Genomic DNA, 25,546 nt, shown 5'->3' on the forward strand with positions numbered 1-25,546 from the left:
TTCCAGGCTTTAATTAAACTCCAATTTATGAAAGATAAATTAGAACACTGAATTTACACGCAAGTTATTAAATCAGATTTGCCATATTCAACTCTGCAAGTGACGTCAGAATTACATATGAGAATGATGAAAAAAAGAGCGGATAAACAATGTCATTTTGATCTTATATACATGGTCACGTGATGCGGAATATTTTATAGAGGGCTTTTCTACATGTTTTTTATAGAAAGCTTTACGTAATGAGTGACAGTTATACTATATATATCAAATATATTTATCAATTTAAATAATTAGCATTTTCAGCTTTACATATGTAAAAGGGCAAGTCGGTATTCATTCGTCTTGATATGTCACATGTGTAGCTATACCACTTTTCACTTTACTCCCACTTCTCAGTAAGCGTAGACACCTACGTGCTTTGAACAATATGACAAATGTCCTTCCTGAGGAAAAGAGCATGCCAGTTCTCGCATCTGATGAATATCGAGTCTGGATTGTTGCTGTTTCTTGTTCCATGATCGCGTTTTTCTTATTCGGGGTATTCAGATCGTATGGGATATTATACCTCGAGATAATTATAACGTTCCATACAACAAGAGCGCAAGCTTCCTGGCCTCTCAGTCTATGTGCATCCATCATGAACGTGGTGGGTAAGTAAGAAAATATGTTGTTAGATGTTTCTGTTACAAAACCACAATACTATCGTTGAGGTTTAGTCTTCATAATAGAGAGTTACTAAAACACTACTAAATAAATCATCCAAATAAATTAAGTTGTACCATTAAACTACTCAACCTGAACACATCGTTTCATTTATTGGAGCTATTCTGTATAAACATAGTTGTAGCGTTTCCATGAGACTAAAACATATCTGTTAAATACCGCTGATTTTGCATTTATTTTCAAGTGAACAACACTAGTTTGTACGACTGATACAGTGATGAAATTGCTACCGTATTTATTTACAATTAACCGGAAATTGAGAGTTCTATGGCTTTCTAAACCTTGACGTTTGTAAATAATTTCACGTATAAAGTTAAAAGTAAAATAATCCATTAAAAACTCAACATGTGCCAGTAGAAAATTTTCACCATTTTTCAGTAGGGAGAAAAGAAGAAAACAGGAAATTTTCCGTTTTATACCACTAATTGTTCATATACATATTAAGTTTTTCAAAAAATTATGGCGGATTTACAACACTAAAATCAGGGAGTCAATTCCCCTCGGTAGACTCAGCAGATTGCCTGATGTGGCTGTGCTAAGAAACATACACACTCTGTCTACTAAATCAGCTTGAAGACTTTGTCTCTATGCCAAATCAGGCTCAAGACATCTTACACTACTAAATTAGTAACGGCTAACACAGATAGCTTTCGTGTATCTTTGCTCGAAATTCAAAACAAACGAACTTATCATGAGTAAGTAATAGTAGTTACACATACATCATGAAATTCTTACAGTAAAGATAACTTGCAACTTACCTTTTGCTGGAATTATATGTTCACCTGCTGCTCACTTCAATCATTTTTATTTGTTTTCATCTCTGGGTTTTCATCACAATTTCTCACTTTTCATTAACAAATTTGGTCAAATAATTGAAGCTGTGAATTCATAGATGATTTCCCTCAAATGTTAAACTTCTTATTTCATTTGGCAAAGATGGAGTATTTCCAAATAAGCTTCTCCCATTCATCCAGCTAGTATCTGTCTATTCTGTGTACAGATAGCTCTAGTTGTTCCTTTTAACTGTTTGAGATCTGAGATTCATTTTTAGGGTATAGTATCCATGATCTTATAACATACAAGCATAGCCTGTCAAATATGGTAAAACAAGTACCATCACCCATACCCATAGTATATCTAAACCTAATATTTCATTAATACATTAATAGTGTTTCAACAACAACATTTTTAAACAGGAAAATTTGTTTGCTTATAATTAAGCACAAAGCTACACAATGGGCTATCTGTGTTCTGCCCACCACGAGTATCAAAACCCAGTTTCTAGAATTCTTAGTCTATAGACATATTGCTGTGCCACTAGCATGAGAATGATATTTAATAAGTTGCCATATGTGTAGCTATATAATGATAAAAATAAAAATTCAAAAGGTGTAGATATATATACATATATAAAACATTATATTCTAGTGATATGGAATGCCATTAGTAGATTCTAGTATATGTAGCTCTCCATATTTTCAGTCTGTAGAAATAATTTATGTTCATTGCTATAAAACATTTAAAATCTAAAGTTACAATCCAAGTCAACAATCTGTATAATGTAGAATTGAATTGAAAAATAAAAAGTCTCCTGGCAAATAAATTGTAAATTTTTGGAAGTTATATATCCAATAACCTGGATTCAATTCCTTAATGTTGGCCTACTTTGTCCTTTGCGCGAAATTCTTAACAAACAAACAGTACGAGTTAAGCGCTCTAACCATCCGCCGGGTAATTTATTTATGGATCAATAGTTGATTTAGTGTTTGTGATGTAATTATTATATTTCATATTTATATCTTTTCCTGTAATTTAAATTTCGCAGCCACTTAAGTAATACTTTGAGCAACGGTTTGTGTAAGTGAAAAAAACAATTATCTAATTTGTTAGAAATTTCTTGTTTTATGTAGAATGCCCCCTTCTAAAAACAATGCTCCAGTTCATTACATCATCAGGTTCTTCATTACAGAAAATGATTTAATAAATTTACTTCATTTTTCATACAACGTGCTTTATCTTTTCAACGTTAAGTACAAAGCTACGCAATGGGCTATCTATGCTCTGCCTATCACAGGTATCGAATCACCATTGTTAGTTTTGTAAGTACACAAATATATTATCGAGCGACTGGGAGACAACTAAAAAGTGAAATATTACCATAAATCACTATTTATTCTTTTACCAAAATCGAAATATTTCTCAATATGTTTTCGCTTCTGTAAACAATGTAGACATCTGACAAAGATAAATTACAAGTAGACATTGGAAGAATAAACTCAGCAGAAGCGAACTAGGAAATTTATTTAAGTCATCAGACACTATGTCTTAGGAACTTTAAAATTTTAGGTTAGATTTAAATATTTTAACCTGTGATACTCACAGTTATAACATTGTAACTCATTACAATAAAACCAATACTGTTGTTCTTCGATCTTTATCAGTTGACGCTATTATTTTAAAATTTATTCAACATTTCAGATAAATATTCTTAAAGCAACATTTAAGGTACAATCTTAGATATGTACAGCTCAATCTTCTACCATAAGAGTGCAATAAATATAGAATATAACATTCACACACGTCTTCATTTTTTGACAGGGATATTCGCTGGACTGTTAATTCACTTCGTGTCTGCCCATTGTATTGTGCTCGCTGGAATGGTGGTATTAGCGCTGTCATTCAGTTTGTGTTTCTTAGCCCAAAACACGGTGCATCTGATAGTTTTCTTGGGTGTTTTACAAGGTGTGAAATTCTTTTACATATATTTTCACTTTATATTGAAGTATTTGTAGTTCAACGTATTCAAAAATAAAATATACATATAAAGAATAATACTAAGCTTAATGCGTTTATCATCAACTACGTGTCAGTAGTATCATGTATAATATTATTGACTGTATCCTACTATTATTCTGCTATTACCAGCTCTGGGTCACTAGAATAGTGTATAACAATATATGCCACTGAACACTGAATCAGTAGACTGAGGTATCATATTACTGACTAAACATCTTACCGTTATAATTATTATCAGCTCTGTAGTTCATAATATCATACTATCATATTGTTACTGTTATCATTGTCAACTCTGATGAACAGTCTCCGAGATAATCTTGTTAGCTAAGTTTTCTACATTTGATTGTATTACTACCAATTGTATGTCAGTAGTTTGATAATAGTTACGGAAAAGTGTCTTACTATTACTGTTATCAGTGATAATTATGTGCCAGTAGCCCAACGACTAATAATCCTATTCCCTAAATACGCAATGGTTACTGTTACTATTATCAATTATGTAGAAATTGTCTTGTAGACAATAATGTTGCCAGACTACACTACTGACACTGTTATTGTCATTACATTTCTGTCATTAATCATGTAGATAACACTGCTGACTGAATGTTTCATTGACACTATTTTCATCATTGCTATCAAGTCAGTGTAAAAGATCTAGCAATATTGTTGGCTGCATTTTATACACTTACTGTTAATGTGACTAAAATGTTGCTTAAATAATTTGATATAAAATATTTTTACAACCTGAACACTCAAAGCTTCCAAAATTTTGGAAAAACAAAAGCCCTAAAATTACAATAAAAACAAAATAGAAACCAACCCAACAACAACATAAAATAACATTTGTAGTTAACTTCTTCTTATAGCAGAAAGTATTTGTCACTGAGTGTCACACTTTTGTGTTGTTGTCATTACCTGTTAATATGTGGAATCGGTTTCTAAGGTATATGCTGATTGATGAATTTGTTTTAATTTTTACTAACTCTGTATTGGTATTCTGGTAAGAAATATTGTTAATCGAGAGCTCTATTTTTACTCATATATTGTCAATTATGTATCAACAATCTGATAGGTGATAATGTTGATAGATTGCTTTGTTGTTATTATCACTAAATTTGTATTGGTAGTACAGAAAATAATAATTTGGCCAACACAAACTATTGTAATTATTACAGTTTCTGTCACGGCGATGTAGTACTTTTGGTTCTATAGTAAAGTTAAAGTAATCTTTTCAAGAACGAAATATATTATTTCTTGTGTAAATAAACGACAGGTATTACATATAAAAATGTTCTTCTGCTGCTTTAAATGGTTATGTTAGATTTTTTTATGAGAAATTAAATAAAAATTTGAACAATTATCAATACTTTATATATTATCATTTAACAGATGGCGCGTCGAGATTGCGTTCTTCGTCAGATCATACAGTTTACAAAAACCAAGCGAACGACCTGACGAACAGCGTAGCTTGACACGTCCTTCTTCTTTAAATAAAAATGTATAAAACAATGCGATTGTTAAACCTTTTATCATTTTTTTATACTTTCACAGCCTATGCGGTTTTAACCAAAGATTTACTAAGTTTTAATTGTTGGAAAATGAAGCCAACAGTCAGAGTGCACAGTTGATCAACTTTATTAATCAAATAAAGTTGACAAATTATTAAGTTCTTTGTTTTTAGAATACAGCTACTTTGTGTTGTTATCTGATGTGTTCCTTGTGGATAATCGAATCCCGGATTTTAAAATTGTAAGCTAATGGAATTTCCGCTGTCCCACTGTAGGATCAAGATATCTGACGCACCTCCTAAATTCTAATTCAACACATTCACTGCGACTTTCATATGTAAATGGTATTTAATTTTTTAAATTTCTAGCATGAACTGGTAAAGACATGTATGAGTGTTGAGGCATTCCACATCCACACAAGCATTGTTAACGAACAATAAGTCAATCATTTTACCTATCTTCACATTACTACCTTTCATCATGTCATTGAAGTTCCAAGTATAGCACAGTCTCAATGTGCGGAGAAAACGTCTAACTCATATATCTAATAGCTGTAGTAAATGTATAAATAACACAAATTATCGATAGTTTGTCTCTCTTTGAAATAATATATATTTGTAACAACCCATATATAAGAAACAAATATTCATAAAGTATAACTGGGCTCATACAATAAATTGAAAAAAAAATCAAGATAATGTAGAAACAGATACTACTTTAAAAAGTATGTTATTTTATCATAAAATTTTAGGAGAAGAATTGATATTGAATATAATATAAATATGTGTGGGTACGATAAAGAAGCTGTTACTACCAATCTATAGGCACTGCCATAGGATTTGTTCTTCCAATGCTTCCAGTCATCATCAGCCGGAATTTTCACAAATATCGAGCTCTTGCTATTGGACTTACCTGTGCTGGATCCACAATAAGTTCTTTTATTTTCCCACCACTTCTCGAACATCTTCTCTACACTTATTCACTTCGAGGGACTCTACTGATAATCGGGGGTGTCGTTTTACATGCTGTCTTTTTTGCAATCGGCCTCCAGCCGGGCTTTCTAATTCCTTCAAAAACATTATCACACCAGACTACTTCACTGACTCTGACGTCAATAAATGTAGGGAAAAGCTCTATTAAAGAAGAAGAAATTGAAAATATGGCACCAAATGACTTATCCATACAATCACCAGAAAGGAAGGATGATATTTTGATGATAAATGACATCGACGCGCAACCTAAAGAGGGATTGTGTGAAGTTAGTAATGAAAATGTTCTTAAAAAAGGAAGACTCATTAAAGGTCAATGAACTAAGAAAACAGCTAAAGGCTGAAAAGAAAAAATGCGCAAACAATTTTCTAGCGGCTCTGAAAATTTTATTTTCGCTTTGTTCAAACTCAATGTTTCTTCTTATCGCCATTACGCATTCTGTGTTTTTCAATACAATGCACACGTTTTTTATGATTATTGTGGACTTTGCGGTGGATAGGGGAGCCTCTGAGGAATCAGCAAGTCATCTAATTATAGAATTTTCAGCCACTGATATATTAGGATCTGTACTATTATCGTGGATTTCTGATCGGTTCTCCATCAAGAAGAAGAATTCCATAGTACCCAGCGTTCTTTTACAGGGAATTTTGTTTGCTTTATTTTCTGTAGCTAACAATAAACTGACGATGCATCTCCTGTGCTTAAGCTTTGGTATGCTTACAGGCTTGACACGAGTGTTAGTTATTGTGGTTGTACCCGAATATTTGGGACTAGAAAATCAAGCCATAGCTCAAGGTCTACTGATGTTTGTAGTTGGAATAACATCCATGGGCAAGCCACTTTTGATAGGTAAGTTCGTAGATGTGTTGTAACCTTAAGACACTAGGGTTTGCTTAGTATTTATTTATTGATTGATTGCTGTAACTATAATATTATTTTCAAATTAAAAATACAATGTCATCTTATAAAACTCTGGTGTAACGATTGTTGTACAACAGTTTGTTCCTTATTATATAAATTTAAAACATTCCTTTACTCAAGCAAGTAACTACGTACTTTAATAATACAGAGGCAAACAAGAATTTGTGCTTATAAATCATTGTTTTTGCCTACCTATTATATCACTCACTATTATATTTTATATTTTTGTTTAAACAGGATATTTTCGGGACGAAACTGGATCTTATGATAATGTTTTCCTCATTCTAGGAGCTTTGAGCATCATTGTTGCTATATTGTGGCTCTTAGAACCACTGCTTAAACGACAACGAGTGGTAACTAGCCAACAGAAAATAACATAACTGCTGGGTTCGGTTTTTCAAGTAACAAATAGAGTATAAGAGCCATTGCCTGTCTGTTGATAGTTACATTTTGAAATGACTGTGTAAATCATGTGATTTGGATTTCTAGATCTGAGCCCAGAAAAGAATTGGTTTTCAAATTATAGTAAAAAAATTGATAATACTTTTAGCCTAGAAAATTGTGTGTAGTTTTTTTTATTGAATCTTAATATTAATAGCATTTTGGTGATATATATGTAAACAAAACTGATCAAACTAAAATGACAGTATGATAACCTAGATATGACAGTTTTTATAATTTCTAGCAGAATGAACATAGTCATCAATAAAAGGAAAGTTTATTATATATAAACCTTTCAGAACTTATTTTGGAATCGTTCTTGAATTAGAGGTTAAAACCAGCAGTAATTATCCACAATAATTTCAGGAATAAATTTACGACAGTACAAATTATACTGAACTTCAACTAATAATGATAATAAGATTCTTAACAATATTGCTTTTCTCAGTGAATGAGGTTTATCTTAAAATATACTAGAGTAATGATACAACAACCATTTTTATTGTTTGTTTCCTAAGTAAATATTATTTGTAACTAATTGTACTTTCTTTTTTAGCTATAGTTATATATTAATAACAGTATTGAAATGGATGTATAATAAATTAAGAAATTGCTTTTTACATTTTACAAACATTTTGACTATTTTTATAACTGATAATTTATTTCATCCAAACTGATAAATTAAAACTAATGATAATATGAAATAATTTATATCTACTCTGATACGTTTTGCACTTTTTTTTTTGTTTGTTTGTTTTGGAATTTCGCACAAAGCTACTCGAGGGCTATCTGTGCTAGCCGTCCCTAATTTAGCAGTGTAAGACTAGAGGGAAGGCAGCTAGTCATCACCACCCACCGCCAACTCTTGGGCTACTCTTTTACCAACGAATAGTGGGATTGACCGTCACATTATACACCCCCACGGCTGGGAGGGCGAGCATGTTTAGCGCGACGGGGCCGCGAACCCGCGACCCTCGGATTACGAATCGCACGCCTTACGCGCTAGGCCATGGCGGGCCCCTGCACTTTTTTTTTTTCGACTTCCTTTACAGATAAAGATTTCATTAAATTCCTATGTTCAAGCTCCAATAATGGATAAGCCACAAATACTATAAAATAGGTATTTGTTCGTTTGGATGTGGTCTCTGAAAGAAAAACTTGACGAGGAATACAAATAAGTTTTAATCAAAATAATAGTAGAAAATATAGTCGTTTGCTTAATAGTATATTCATTCGACCCAGGTCATTTTACAGATAAACATAGGATTTTCTAACAATATGGAATAATGTGAGACAAATTGCTCTATTTGGCATAATTATTGGAGTGTCTAGAAATAAATGTCGTTTTCGAACTGCGAAGTTTGGAAAAGTATAAGCCAGTATTGTAAAACATATTTCAATGAAAGTTAGCATCATTGGCCCGGCATGGCCAATTAAATTAAAAAAAACAAAAAAACCAGTAAGCATCATGTGCTTCAACACACATTTGTCAACATATAACGATGCTGTTTGTGCCCCTACTGTAGATATCAGAGTTTCTATGGTAAAAAAAAACTCCATGAAAGCTTTTTCTGCAGCTGCCTGGTTTTGAAAGTATTTATTGTTCAAAACGTTGTCGAAGTGACTGAAAAATGAAAATCAGGATGAGGCAGAACCTCAATTCCCAATTCGTTCAATATTTGGAGCGTCATCCTTGACACGTGGGGACGAATATTGTCATGAGAAAGAAAAGGGCCCCTTCGATTGACCAGAGCTGGTTCTATCTTGCACAACTTTCGATGCATTTCTGTCAATTTTTGTCCACTGCTATTGTTTTCCCTGGATTCGAAACGTTGTAGTGAATGATGCCGGCCGCAGTCCGCCATACAGTCACCATGACCTTTCTTTGGTTAGACTTGGTCTTATAGAAATGCTTTGGAGCTATTTTGTGACTAAACCATTGTGACATGTACCGGATCTACGTTTCATCCCATGTCACTATCCGTTCAAGAAATGGATCATTTCGATTATGCAATAGCAGCATAGAGCAGGTCTCATAACGTCGATTTTGTAATCTTCAGTGAAGCCATATGGAACTCACTTATTTAATTTCTCCATTTTTTCAATCACACTCAGGTGATTGGCAATGCTTGATTTGCTCGTGTCTAGCTTTTCTGCAAGTTCACCTACTGTTGTGCAAGGATCTGTCTCAAATGCTTTCCTTATTGTGTTGATGTTCTATGTAGTTTCGGTAGCTTTTCGTCCAAGTTTGAAGTTGTAGAGGAAAATCAGACGAAAGTTTTATTTGTTCACGCTGCTTTGGAGTTTGTGAAACTTACTCTGGGTAGAGTTGAAACAACAGCAGAGAATTAAGACACCTTGCAAGCGACAAACGTTGGATTAGACAGCCAACCAATAAGTTATTCAATATTCAGCTTATAAATGTCATCGTAAGAATTCCGACATTTATTTCTGGACAACTTAATATAAATACAAAAATATCCGTGTGTTATACATTTTCTAGAACTTATGTTTTCCAATATTTTTGATATTTATTCTCTAACTACTCTTCTGTTAGTGAAACATCACGTTCTGTCGGGTGTTGTTTTCTTTCATCTCACGCAAAAATGCACAAGACTATATGGGCATAATCGTCCCTAATTTTGACCTGATGTAACAGAGGGAAAGCCACTATACAACAACATCTTTTTTCAACTTTTGAGTACTCTTTCTGCTTTGACAAATTACTCCTCTGAACCAAAAATTAAAACTACTTGTAAACTTGTGAAGAGGTATTTTGTACTTCCAAGCCGAACAATAGTTAATGCAAAACATGAATTAGACCAGATAGGCAAGAACCTAAAGCTTCAGAACTATGTATTCCTACTTTAGAACTACTGACTAGAAGGAAGGCAACCAGTCAACAGCCGTTTGCGCTCCTAGTCTTAACCTAAAACTGGTAATGACTGTCACTTTTATAAAACACCTCCAATAGTTGAAAAAAAAATCATAACTAGATTTTTTTTTAAACTTTCAAACATACAAAGTAATTTTGAAGGTCAACAGCTCCAAAAATACTTATGTACTGTTATTTGGAACCATAATCTCAGCTTCTTCAAAACCATTAATTTCTGGAATAAACAGGAGATACCTAACTATCAACCAGTATGTGTAACATGAAGCTCATTGACGAGGCGCTGATAAAAAAGATACTGTTTGTCAGCAAGTCTAATGAATTAACTGATCATTTAAGCCCTTTACTACCACATTAGGCCTGGTGGTTACAGTGCTTGAGTCATAATCTGCAAATCAGGAGTTCGAATCCCGTAATCGAACATGCTCGCCCTTTTGGATGTGAGGGCGCTATAAATGACGGTCAATCTCATTTTCATTGGTAAAGAGTAGACTAAAAGTTGGCGATAGGTGATGCTAAATAATTACCTCCCTCTAATCTGTCATTTCTAAATTAGAGATAATACAAGTATAATACAACACGAATACGTACGTGACTATTCTTGGTCTCACCTCAATAAAAATGCACGGACCTACAAGGGTAAATTTCAGAACATTTCACAACATTATTGAACTAAATAATACTTCTTTAAACCTTGTATGCGTTGTTTAACAGCCTACAATATAGTAGCACACATACAGAAAGTTTGAACTTGAGAAAAATGTGTATATATATTTATTCGAATCGTTGATAAAGTTTTATAAATAAAATTTACCAAAATACATTTTTATTAACCAAAGAACATGATATTAACTGATTATTATTATCTGCTACAAATTGAAATAAGCTTTTACAACAGTCGGAGATACAGAAATTGAGTAAAAAAAAGTAGCTTTTCCACTCTTAAAAACTATGTTACTGTCACAGGCTGAAGAATGAAAGAACTCCGTTAAATTATTTCAATAGAGCTAGAAACTATTGATATCGTATTAAGAATCGTTAAAAAAATGTAAGATTGCAAAAAACACTCTGATAACCATTAGAGAAAATCTGTAAAGATTATTCTATCGTCATCAGCTGACTATCTGTAATCTATCCTGAAGACACATAATCAACTAAGTTCACAACCTGGAAACCCGACGATAAGAATAAAATATCTTCGACCTCTTCAACTTTTGAATCCCTGCCATAGTCTACAATAACTACGAATAAAACGAAAATGCTGTCCACTAGAGTTATTTTGGGTAAGGCAATAACGTAAAACATTAAATACTTCAGAAAGTATAAAAAATAAATTTATTTTATTGGAATATATCTGTGTACAGTTTCATGAGAAACGATTTCGTTCATTTTCATCAGAATTCACACATCATCCTCTTTTGGTTTTAACGATATACTACTGAATATGAGTATCCATATAGTTTTTTTCTGGGAAGGTCAACATTCAATGTATATTCTAAAGCTTCATTTTTATATCGTCTGTTACCTTCGACAGTTCAGTGTTTTGTTCTAAAACCAAGAGGCATAGCTTATTAAACACCATTTGTATTTTAAAACATAATTTCCTTCGATTTATTTTAGCAGTTTTGAAGTATTTATGGATGTTTTAAGACCTGTTAGCACAGCCACGCTTCTTTGTTATGAGAATCTTCTAAAAATGTATTGATGTTAAGCTTGGTAAAAACTTTTCAAGTTTCCTTCAAGCTGAAACGTTGACCTGTTTAAAAAAATCTTATTTGTTTGCATGAATGATTACTCCTCCCTGAAGGAGAAAGATACCGTGTAATTCGTATTTTTCCAAAGTATACTTTGCAAGGAGTGGATTGACAAAAGATTTTGCACTAGTCCGGCTATATTCCAATGGGCGTAGCCCTGTAGAACTTGAAGCACTTAATGACCATGAAGGTGTCACTCGTCGTATCCGACTCATTCCAATAGATGCTCAAAATGCGATAATATAAATTATCATGTTGTTGACGTACGACACACAAAACAGTATAATCATTATGTGATATTCGTAGATAAAACTTAAACCAGCAAGTAAATTGAAAATCTGAAATATGGAAGGTTTGAAAAAGAAATGCTTGAAGAGTAACAGAATTGAAATGGAACAGCAATGAAATGTTAAACGATCGCAGATACAACGTAATTAAATAAACTTTACTAACACACACAATGAGATGCGAAAAAAGCTTTGTTCATACAGAGCTATTGCTCAGACCAATATCCTATTGTGGTATCCTACAATCTTAGATTGCTTATACTTGTAATCACTCTTATTAAATTCAATAAAAAGTGAACTCTGTTAGTATAATCCAATGCCTAAACAAAAGAGCAGAAAACATTTGCGATAAAACATCCATCGAAGCAGAACGTGAAAAGATTGTAGAGAGTTTTAAACAGAATGGTTACACTTCAACCTTCATGAAAAACTCCTAGAAGAAGACCACGACAGAAAGAAAAGATAGGAAAACTACCTTACTACCACCATTTACCTACCATATCTACAACATTTCAGTAAAATACTCAAACGCATAGCCAAGAAATTCAACATAGAAATCCAGTGGAAATCTTACAATACCTTAAGGTCCATTCTTGTACAAAATAAACAGCATCCTGCCAAAGATAATCTCAAAAAAATCATATATGTAATTCCGTATTCCTGCAATGTTACGTACATTGGAGAAACGGGAAGAAAATTCGCGACAAAAATAAAAGAACATAAAGACAGCACAAAACTCATGAAAACACAAAATTCAGTCATTGCAGAGCACGCCACGTTAACTGGACATAGTTAACTGGGAGAAAACTAGAATCATTGATATAGACAAATTCTGGAAGACAAAAAATATAAAAAAAATCATTTTATATCAACACTATTAAACCTTCACTAAACAAAGATTCCGGATTAGAGGTAAGTAGCCTGAGGCTGCTATTGGTTGAATCTACAGGAAATCTCTTCTCTAATCAGAAACAGTGGTAATACAACCAATCATAACATTCTCTCCATAATCCACCAGGACACAATAAAAGTCCGACAACACCTGCACACACCTTTTGGGTATGCCTATACCCAGGCCCTGAAAAGAGGTTCGTCTTCCTATCCCGAACTTCTCCTGTATATTTCTACACTTTTCCACTTTATGTACCACCCCTCCCTTTCTCCTCCGACTTCGTTTGTCTCCTGCACGACCATATCCAACTAATCTCAAAACATGCTCTAGAAATTACCCAACGATCCAGTTTGCTCACTGAGAGGTCTTGAACCCTCAATCATGCGAGGGGTTGAAGAGAAACAATAGTTTCTGAGCGCCCCTGGTTTGCCTTAGGGGTCCCCCTAAGGTCTTTAAAACCAAAATTACTGTCAAGTCTAAATGAAACTAAATGAACACACACCTCGAGTCACGGGGAGTCCAGAGCTAGAACTGAGCAAGTCAGACGTGCTGATATCTCTACCAACATGCTTTTTAAGACGAAACGTTCATCCACGCCAGTCAGGCCGTTAGTACCGCCAGTAATCGTCGACGGTCTACCGTCTTCGGTCTACCGCTTCAAGCCGCCACGTTGATCGCCCAAGCCAAGCCAGGGACAACCATTAAACCGTCCAGGACCCAAATATTACGCCGGGGCGAAATTCTCATCCAACTCGTCACTACCGCAGACCAAATTTATCTGTGCAAGCCATGAAACACCGAATTTAATGTAAGTTTATATTAATAAGTTCCCCTACTAAAAGTCCAGTCAGTCTTTATTCAGTATTCCTCAGGGGCGTCGACCCATGAATTAAACCAGAAGAAATCAAACAGGTAAAAGTGGGTTTTCTCGACATCACTAAAAACAGGTACCAGTTTTATTTTAATAATAGACTGTGTCACAGAAACCAATATTCAAGTTTCCATAGTGATACTACCAAAAATATGAAATTTCTGAAATATGTTTTGGAAGTTAAGTAATAGTTTTTAAAACTAAGTCTGGTTTTTATTTATTCACTTATGCAAACAAAAAAAATATTCAAAGGATCCTTCTCACGCCATATTTCCAATGTGTTAGTTATTCATCAGAAATATGGGTTTTCGTATTTGGTTGGTCATTAGCTGGTACATTTTAGTGTTTTGACGCCAGAGATCATCATTATCATATTAACTCTAATGAGAACATCTATAACTGAGATGGTCAGCAATATGAACACTAATACAGTCATACTTCCTGTTGTAGGACAACTGGTAAAAAAAATTTCATATGCATATAGAGCATTGCTATAAATAAACATAAGTTTCTGACATTTAAGACTTCAATTCAGATATAAACTTGTCAATCATTGCTAATCGCTAGGTTTTGGTGTATGGTTTGGGCAGCAGTATCTTAGATATCTTTTATAAGATACTTTACGTTTTATTGATCTAAGCTACAGATCTATATATCTACATATTTTACTTACACAGGACTACCTTTATACGACAATGTTTGTTGGCTAAATAGTGGTTCTCTCCATAAACGAGTTGTTGAGTATTTGGATGAAATTCGCCTGTTTATGACAAATGAAAAATTTTCTTGTCAAGAATTATCTGATGTTGTACGGATTTGTAGATTGACGTGTTTTTTACATATTATTCCTGACATTTAAAAGATTTGAAGAACAAATTGCAGGGATCTGGCAAAAAATTTGATGTTATGTTTAATAACGCACAAGCTTCTGAAATCAAATTTAAAATTTTTAAACGTGATGTTTACAATGACACTCTTAAATATTTCCCAAACCTAAAAAATATAGAAACACATGAAAGATCTTGAAATTCATGAGAAAATATACATTCAGAGACTGCTAATGAAATTTCCAAGCATTTTTAATTTAACTTTTGAACATTTTTTTAAGATTTAATAAGTTCAGGTTATTTGAAGAAACTGCAAATTTTATAAAGTATGCAGACAGTGTAACGTTAAACAAACTGAATTTAAAAATATTACGGGGGAAAATGAACTAGAAAATATTAAAAAGAAATCGGTTAATGACTGGAATAATGCAGAATATTTCAGAAAATAAAGTTCTGAAACTCTGGAATTTTATTCCTGAAACTTGTGACTGTCTGAAAAATGACGTAATGGCAGTATCAACAGTATTTTCATTAACATATTTGTTCGAGTCATTATTTTTAATGATTAACTTTGTTAAGTGTAATTATACGAATAGACTTGCTGATGAAACTAATGCCTGATGCATAGCTCTCAAAACAATCAAATATCAGCTTGATATAAAATATATGTCATGGTTGGTGAAGAAGCAAAAGTCTCACTAAGATTTAAATATGATTATTTTCCTTCCCTTGTTTTATTAATTTTTAATGTTACATTATATGAATCAAAACTTATCGTTTCACAAAATGCTTTATGTTAGTAACAAAATTATAATAAACGTAAATAAACAAGAGGACTTTTTCTTTTTACCTGAAAAAGAGTCCATTATTAGGTTACTAATGCATTAATTTTATTTATGGTGAATTACTATAGTTATTAATAACATGTAACTACTGGAGATGTTTCATTTAAAATAGTTCAGCATAATAATAAATGATAATTTGCTGTCAAACATTACCATGGATACGCGAAATAATTATTTAGTAGATTATCCCAAATTAAAGCACACATTCTCAAAAAGATTCGGCATCTCTCTGTTGTCAAACCACGAGAAACATCTCATTTCTAGAAATTACTTGTTTGTACGAGCACTTTGTATTATTCTCTTTTAATTTCAATATTATGTATTCTTTGCTGTAACAACAAGATTTTGTATAAATTACCTAAACATATTCTTTTCTGTTTTTTGCAGGGAAAGAAAGACACAAAACTATAACAGTTTTCAAATAAAGCGTATTATGTGTATTTTGGAAAAAATCTTACTAACAAGACAAATCGAAGAAATGAGATAATGGACTAGATAAAAGAAAATAGACTTTGCCTTTTAATATTTCACTGGTCTGGCCTAAGCTTGGAAACAATTGAGATGACTACTATTTTTGCTCATGTAACGTGTAAGGCTAGAACACTCGAAATAAAAACGAAATTTCATATCAGAACCTTCAATTTTCTAAATGACCTGATGTGTTTGTATTTACACCCGAGAGACTTTTCATAAAGCTTCATTTTATTTTGAATCTGATATCAATAGATATAAAGATAGGTAATGTTTTTCAACCTGAATGATCTGTTGAACCACTACTTTTCACAAAAGATATTTGAATCTTCAAGCGATTCTTCAGAGATTTTAAGATCTAGATCTCGGGTAAAGAACTTACTTTGCCAGGGATATCATTTTACTGGTACGTAAATCGTGATAAAAAGTTTATGGTATACTTTATGCAGAAAGGTTCACTAATTCATTGTAACCACATTGCTGAATTAATACCGACACTAGAAACTGCAGTTTATGAGTTGTGATTCTTCACTGATTCCTCCAAAAGAACTCTAAAAGGTGTTCTTCACAATTGTAACACATGCATTTGTTCCTATTGCTTATTCGGTTAACTTGAAGGATGCTTACGAAAATATCGAGCTTCTTCTCAACAAGATCAAATGTAAATAACATGGTTGGCTCCTTTGTGGAGGCTTAAAAGTCTTTTGTATGTTGTGAATCAACAGTAGGGTTATAAAAAGTGTTCATGTTTTTTTTGTGTGTCAATTGGATAGAAGAACACAAAATCACCACTGGATAAATAATCAATGGCCATGCAGAGTCAGCCTGATATCATGATCGAAATAAAATTAAACCTGAAAATTTGGTTAACACAAAAAAGTCCTAATATCTTCACTTCACATAAAAATTGGTTTGATCAAGCAATTTGTAAAAGTCTTAGACAAAGTTGAAGACTGCGACAAATCAGCTTTACATCAACCACTATACTGGTACAAGTATGTTGATGATACAATTTTTTTCCTGTTTACAAGTGAACTTAATGTAGCGGTGTATCGAGTTAACGTGATTGAAAAACTAACGAAATAACATTTCTTAACCTTAAAATCACAAGAACTGATGCACAATTCAAACCAGGAATCCACAGATAAATCACCCGTACTAGATTATACACTCCCCTGGGACTCAGCACATGAAACAAAACAAAATCTCAACATATTAAGAAACCAAATAAACACAGCCATAAAACTGTGTTCACCTGATAACATTAACGATGACATGAACAAAGAACAACACTTCATCAACATCAACAGAAAAACGTAGAAAAAATTATACGCGCACAATTAGACCAACAACAATAAATCCCAAGATACAACAAACTACAAAACCTGATACTGCTGCATACCAAATGTTCCCAACATCAGCGAAAAAATAGCCAGTATTTGTAATCTTAAAACACAACATTCCAGTAAACAACAAATTTATTCAAAAACCAGGAATAAAACTAAAGTCCATACTAGGTAAAAATTACACTGACAAATACAATACCAACATAATTTATATAATACAATGCAACAACTGCCACGGTATCTATATTGGAGAAACAAGCAGAAAAAGGAAACTAGACCAAAAATCACAAAAAAACACCATCACAAGTTTCAGAATACTGCAACTCAAATAAACACAACGTAACCATAGAAAATTTCTAGATACTAAGTAGGAAAACACATATAAACAAACGCAAAATTAAAGAACCCCTTTTTTCCAGCAACTAAACCCAAAATTAAACCACTATAATCCCGCACTCATTTATACTCTCGTCCCTAAGACGTGTGTCCGGTAACGGTTACTTGTAAACTCTCTTTGTTTTCTGAAGATCACCTACGAAGGTCGAAACGTTGTTCTCTGCTTACCAATAAAAGTGTTAATATTCATACCAGCCGTTCTGAGATACATATTTATTTCAAGGGTGTTTCTCGTTACCAAGAGAAACCTTTCTTGTTTAGTACACGCTTGCATAAGATGTTTAAAACATAATAACAGTAAAAATAATAATTCTACCTCAATAACAAATTCTGAAATATCTTGGAAATTATATTTTGACATTTTGTAATGTATTTAGTCTCAAACGCAAAGAAACATGACAAAAATAATTCAAACATTTCTTTATTCACAGTTCTGAGGTCTCTTGTCTATCAACAATTAACATCACTTTTCTGTTTTTCGTTTTTTTTTCCAGCCCAAATCACAGGTTCATACTTGCATATGACATACCTACCATTCCTTAAAATTGTGTTTTTCATTTGATTTTTTTTCCTATTTGACTCTCAAAATCTCTTCATAGTGCTCGTTTTATTTAAATATTAGTTCAGTTTCAATGCATCACATCCGCCAACTGACGACGAATCTGAGGGTTGTCTAAGTCATGAAACGTTTGGCATAATTATGATCATTATATGACATAAAAAGGAACGAATAAACATAGTGAATTGAAAATCTCTGAATAAAAGCACCGTTATGATAGGTTCATTGTGAAACCAAATATGTTATGAACATTCCTAGATTGATTCTGTTCATGAATGTCCTCATGATGATTCTTATTTCTTGATATTTGATTTTTTCAAACTTGATGTAACTTTTCTCTTATATTAGGCTTCTGAGATCCGAGTAAACCCGCTTTTTCTTATGATCCCCGTCACCATCGCTTGTTCTTTCGCTTTCATGTTGCCGGTAGCAAGTTCTTCAAAAGGATTTGTTCTGTAGTATTCTGATGAAAACAAATTTGTAATTACTAAGGATCTCATGTGTAACTTTCGAAATATTCGCATTAAATACTTGAAATATTTTGTTCATACTTGTACATTATTTTTCTATACAGATAATATGTTACTTGGGTTTCCATATTTAAAACGTTATCTTCTTTCATTTTTGTTGGTTATTTTCACCTTACATTCAACTAGTAACATTTTTGCCACTTCAGATTAAGTCCGGCATTTTTCTTAACATCATTATGTGTGGAGTTCACTTGTTGATAATCAATACATTTTGTGTTACTATCTTAAACTTGCACATTTTCCTAATTGGGCTAAACAAACTCCAGGTGTAAACACGGTTGTACCAGTTATATTAGAAATGCTGCCAGGCAACATAACGTCATTTCTTGACCATAGAAACCACCAAATAATTAAAGTGATTAATTACGTTGCCATTGAACAGTGTTGTGGTTCGTGTTAGTTCCACATTGCACGGTCAAAACGAAACTGGTCTTAAGTTTTGAACATGTTAACCGTATCCTCACATTATTAACAAATAAGCCTTGGCTTGAAACTGCTAACATGTTAGCCCCAAATAATTTGTAAATATGATCAGTAAATAAACGTTGTATGAGTTTAAATAATCAACAAACCTGCTTCTTTTAATGGATAGCCTGTGATCTACGATATCACACTATCAACACGTGAACCTCAACCTCACGGGATCAACGTTTCAGTTCTTATCTTACACTATCAAGATGTGAGCGTCATCCTGAAAATTTCAAAACTTCAACTCTCATTTTACACTATCAACATGTAAGTTTCAACTTAAATTTCAATACTTCAGTTCTGACCTACACGAACAACACGTAAGCCTCTGTCAAAACATCAAAACTTCATCTCTGAGCACAAAATAGCCATTTGTTGTTGATATTAATAATTCATTTAATAACAAATAAAGAACTTGTAAATATCTCGAAAACGTAAATTAAACTTAAAAGTGAAATTATCCATAAATAACAAGTGAACAAAGCTAAATATTTTCCTGTAGACATTATGGCAACGTCTCCAGCTAATACCAGTCTTTATGTAATACATACATATTGTGTAAACACAATTAAAATAAATGGTTTAGAAATATCTATACATTTATACACTACATCGCCTGTAGTGTGGATTTTCATTTTCAACCCAGAATAGTAATGTCACATAGATTCTTAATCAATTAAAAGAAAAATAAACACATATTATTAATTGTTAGCTCATTCACTACGCACGTAGATTCTTATCACTTCTAAACAAAGATAAATTTACCCTCCTAACTGCTGCTTGACTCACTACGTGTGTAGACTTTTAACCATTATAAAAAAATGAAAAACGACCTTTTATTTCTTCAGAAAAGAAAACTTCTCAATTTCGCTAAGGCCTGGCATGGCCGAGCGCGTAAGGCGTGCTACTCGTAATCCGAGGGTCGCGGGTTCGCGCCCGCGTCGCGCCAAACATGCTCGCCCTCCCAACCGTGGGGGTGTATAATGTGACGGTCAATCCCACTATTCATTGGTAAAAGAGTAGCTCGAGCCAACCGAGAGTTGGCGGTAGTAGCCCAAGAGTTGGCGGTGGGTGGTGATGACTAGCTGCCTTCCCTCTAGTCTTACACTGCTAAATTAGGGACGGCTAGTACAGATAGCCTTCGAGTAGCTTTGTGCGAAATTACAAAACAAACAAACTCAATTTCCCTTATTTGATTATTTTAACAAAGTTTTGGTATTAACATGAAAAAATTACAAAACAACTATTTATGCCGCTGTCATGACTCTGGTACAGAAGTAGCTATTGTGAAACTGCTTATATGATGGTGACAGTTTTGGCACAACTGTTTATAACACAATAACAACTCTCATGAACTTCTTTATATCTCTATGTTAATTCTTATATAAAAATGCACAGACTGTTAATGTATGTGAATGTGAAAACATTGGCACAACTGTTTGTAACAGTGTAACAACGATAACATAATTGTGTTTACACTTCTGTGATAACTCAGATATGGAAATGTAGAGCTAGCTCTTGTGACGTTGTTTATGTGATAGTGGAAACTTTGACACAACTGTTTATATTTCTGTGACAGGTCTGATATTATTTAGCATATCTAAATATTATTCATTAATATTTATTAAATGTAGTTCGGTCAAACAATAGCTAATATTAATTATCTTCGTTTATGTGTACGAAGGTTTTTCTAAAAAATGCTGTTTTATATAATAATGCAGTGGAGGGTATGAACACATTTGAAAAGCTTTGTCGCAACCACAGGTTTTAACATGTGTTAGCATGTTTGTTGTATTGCTCGCTTTGGTGTTAGAAATCAAAGTGCGTCTTGTGATATTTGAATAAGGTTTTTACTTCCTGATGTTTTATATAGATGTAATGGTAAACAGAAAATTCCCGCTAGGTTTTCTTTAAACAATTTAAAATCGAGAAAACAAGGGTTGTGAACAGACATACTTCACAACACAAGGAAAGGTGCACGTCCCAGTCAAGCGATTTTCAACAAACGTCAAGAGACATTTCTGTAACAAACGTGTTGTGAAGCCCATTACATGTGCTGAACCACACAATGTAACTATTAGACCTTGTATCTCTACCATGTTGCTTATCATGCTTTTATAACGTCACATTTTGTTTCTATTGAAATTAAATATATATGTTAATCCTAAAGGATAAAAAACGCTAAATGAACATTTTGTCACCTAAAAACACCAACCAATAACGTGTTTCTCAACAATAGCGTTATTATTGCTGTTGTAACAACAGTGCGCTTTTCACATTAATATGTCTAAAGTTATTAGATTCGGGTCATAGTTCTGCATCAAGCTTCAGAAATTCCTATCCAAATGAGCGTTTCCGAATCGTACGGATTCAGTGTCATTCAGTTATTGTCTAATAATCTCCCAACTGAAACATCCACTGATTAGAGATATGGAGAGTCAATGTTCCACTCGAGTGAAACATTCGACTTTTATAAACATCCTTTTTAAATTACTATTAGTTTTGTTTCTCACGTTTTGCAATGCTCCCCACTTGATTCAGCGATAAAGCGAAAGGCTTATAGCGCTAAAAACCGGTCTTCGATACTTGTGATGGGCATTTTCATGCCTGCTTGTGAAGTGTATTCACAAGTTGTGATATGTTGAAACAGGCTAAGACGTTTATAAAATGTTTATTTATTCATTTGTAATGCATGTCCAACGTTACTAGAAACCTAAATATAAATTTCTGATAATGTTTAGAAATATAACTAATTTTGTTTGTTACCTCTGGAGTTTGTAGAAGTATATGGGTATCAGTCTTTAACTTTTTATTACGGGAGTAAAGTCTTCGCAAAAGACACCTGTAATCCTTGTTTGTTAGATTATAACTTGTAGAAGATTTTCTTTCTTATTCCTTCACTCTTTCACTTCGTATCACAATTCATCAAAGATAGAGTTTGTTGGAAATAGTGAATATTTATGAAACTACAAATTGCTTTTCAGTGGCTCAGCTTTAAGGTTCAAGGCTTATAATGAAATAAATAAAAAAACAGGTTTTGATGCACATGGTGAGCGCAATGAAGATAGTATCTTGTGTAGCTTTATTTTAACAAAAATAAACTATAAATCTGTTAGATAATTTATATCATTCTCTGTTCTGCACTTTCAGAACTTATTTTAATTAAAAAAAAAAATTATATAGAACACTAAATGCTGAGATCCGGTTGAGGTGAATGTAATTTGACCCATTCATACGTAATTACCAAGCAATTTTTTTTCTTCTCTAATAACACAAAAACAATATAGAGGTTTTGCAGCTATGCTATGTTATATTATTGATAAGCTATCAATAGAACCTAGAACCTAGAATTGAAGGGTTATGTGTTTTTTTTTTCTCTTGTAGTATTATTATATGTGCTTTTACTTGGAACTTTTTTGTAAGGAACTAGTATTCAAAGCGTTCTGGAAAACACATCCTTGAAACGTTAATTACGATCGGTTGGATAAACCGGTTTCCTTAAAATAATACAAAACAATCCTTTTCATATTATCAGGGAGAGTGTTGCACACATGCCAAAATTTCGTGAAACGTAATAATCGATGTCCAATTGAACTTGTCTCCTGCTGGTACAGCCGTAATCCTACGGATTTAAAACGCTAAAAACATGGGTTTGATTCCCCACGGTAGACTCTGCAGATAGCCCGATGAGGCTTTGCTTTCAAACACCCCCACACACACACTAAATAAACTTTAAACTGAATTATTACACTTCGCTGTACAACAAACATTTTTTTAGAGGTTGCGACATAAACTTCGTTAAACTTATTAAAGGGGCTGGAAGTGGTTAAGCAGATAAAATGCCGTTACAATACAAGTGTACAGTACAATACAATCTTTAAATAACATCGAACTCTAATTAATCATTGTGTTTTGTTTAACTGTCGATGCTAATGCAACAGTAAAACTCACATACGTTATAAAATTATCAGTTATTATAGGTTATTTATTCAAAATGTTCATTCCGAGAAATTAATCTCTTTTAATGTTAATTTAACAGTATTTATAACGCCTGTGTGTTTGATAAAATATCAGGAAACTTTAATATCATTTTATTCGTAAAAGCCAATATCACATTGCTCATTGACTTTCATGATTGGTAATATTCGAATTTTAAACCACTAAGTATTCCAGGCTTTAATTAAACTCAAATTTATGAAAGATAAATTAGAACACTGACTTTACACGCAAGTTATTAAATCAGATTTATGCCATATTCAGCTCTGCATGTGACGTCAAAATTACATATGAGAATGATTAAAAAAAAGAGTGGATAAACAATGTCATTTTGATCTTATATACATGGTCACGTGATGCGGAATATTTTATAGAGGGCTTTTCTACATGTTTTTATAGAAAGCTTTACGTAATGTGTGACAGTTATACTATATATATCAAATATATTTATCAATTTAAATAATTAGCATTTTCAGCTTTACATATGTAAAAGGGCAAGTCGGTATTCATTCGTCTTGATATGTCACATATGTAGCTATACCACTTTTCACTTTACTCCCACTTCTCAGTAAGCGTAGACACCTACGTGCTTTAAACAATATGGCAAATGTCCTTCCTGAGGAAAAGAGCATGCCAGTTCTCGCATCTGTTGAATATCGAGTCTGGATTGTTGCTGTTTCTTGTTCCATGATCGCGTTTTTCTTATTGGGGGTATTCAGATCGTATGAGATATTGTACCTCGAGATAATTATAACGTTCCATACAACAAGAGCGCAAGCTTCCTGGCCTCTCAGTCTATGTGCATCCATCATGAACGTGGTGGGAAAGTAAGAAAATATGTTGTTAGATGTTTCTGTTACAAAACCACATTACTAACGTTGAGGTTTAGTCTTCATAATAGAGCACAACATGTGCCAGTAGTAAATTTTTACCATTGTCAGTAGGGAAAAAAAAAAGAAGAAAACAGGAAAATTTCGGTTTTATACCACTAATTGTTCTTATACATGTTAAGTTGTTCAAAAAATTATGGCGGACTTACAACACTAAAATCAGGGAGTCAATTCCCCTCGGTAGACTCAGCAGACAGCCTGATGTGGCTGTGCTAAGAAACACACACACTCTGTCTACTAAATCAGCTTGAAGACTTTGTCTCTCTGTCAAATCAAGCTGAAGACATCTTACACCATTAAATTAGGAACGGCTAACGCAGATAACCCTCGTGTAGCTTTGCGCGAAATTCCAAACAAACAAACAAACAAACTTATAATGAGTGAGTAATAGTAGTCACCCATATATCATGAAATTCCTACAGTACAGATAACTTGAAAGGTACCTTTTGCCGGAACAATATGTTAACCTGCTGCTCACTTCAATCATTTTTATTTGTTTTCATCTCTGGGTACAATTTCTCGCCTTTCATTAACAAATTTGGTCAAATAATTGAAGCTGTGAGAACAAGTGTCATTCAAAATACTATAACATTTTACAACAATAAAACATGGGAATTCATAGATGATTTCCCTCAAATGTTAAACTTCTTACTTCACTTGGCAAAATGGAAATTTTTCTCAATATGTTTTCGCTTCTGCAAACTATGCAGACATCTGGTAAAGGTAAATTACAAATAGCCATTGGAAAAATATATTCAGCAGAAGCGAACTAGAAAATTTATTCAAGTCATCAGACATTACGTCTTAGGAACTTCAACATTTTAGGTTAGATTTAAATATTTTAACCTGTGATACTCACAGTTATAACATCGTAACTCATCACAATAAGACCAATACTATTGTTCTTCGATCTTTATCAGTTGTCGCTGTTATTTTAAAATTTATTCAACATTTCAGATAAATATTCTTAAAGCAACCTTCAAGGTACAATCTTAGATATGAACAGCTGAAACTTCTACCATAAGAGTGCAATAAATATAGAATATAACATTCACACACGTCTTCATTTTTTGACAGGGATATTCGCTGGACTGTTAATTCACTTCGTGTCTGCCCGTTGTATTGTGTACACTGGAATGGTG

General features: G+C 33.1%; 1 protein-coding gene across 8 annotated transcripts in view; it reads left to right on the plus strand.

Annotated features, from left to right (window-relative positions):
- The first annotated feature begins 233 nt into the window (after positions 1 to 233).
- LOC143237761 (monocarboxylate transporter 7-like) overlaps positions 234 to 25,546 on the plus strand; it is a 41,409-nt gene continuing 16,096 nt past the window's right edge. The window contains exons 1-4 of one of the 8 annotated variants that reach the window (XM_076477324.1): positions 254 to 650; positions 3,322 to 3,465; positions 6,741 to 6,866; positions 7,227 to 7,889. In XM_076477324.1, the coding sequence (XP_076333439.1) occupies positions 428 to 650; positions 3,322 to 3,465; positions 6,741 to 6,866; positions 7,227 to 7,318 (585 nt within the window). In that variant the 5' untranslated portion in view covers positions 254 to 427 and the 3' untranslated portion in view covers positions 7,319 to 7,889. Of the gene's footprint in view, positions 651 to 3,321; positions 3,466 to 5,851; positions 6,867 to 7,175; positions 8,041 to 25,546 lie in introns of those variants that run through there. The other 7 variants (XR_013020244.1, XM_076477323.1, XM_076477327.1 and 4 more) reach the window with 7 other exon arrangements.

Source organism: Tachypleus tridentatus, chromosome 13 (genome assembly GCF_004210375.1).
Source record: "Tachypleus tridentatus isolate NWPU-2018 chromosome 13, ASM421037v1, whole genome shotgun sequence".
NCBI lineage: Eukaryota > Metazoa > Arthropoda > Merostomata > Xiphosura > Limulidae > Tachypleus > Tachypleus tridentatus.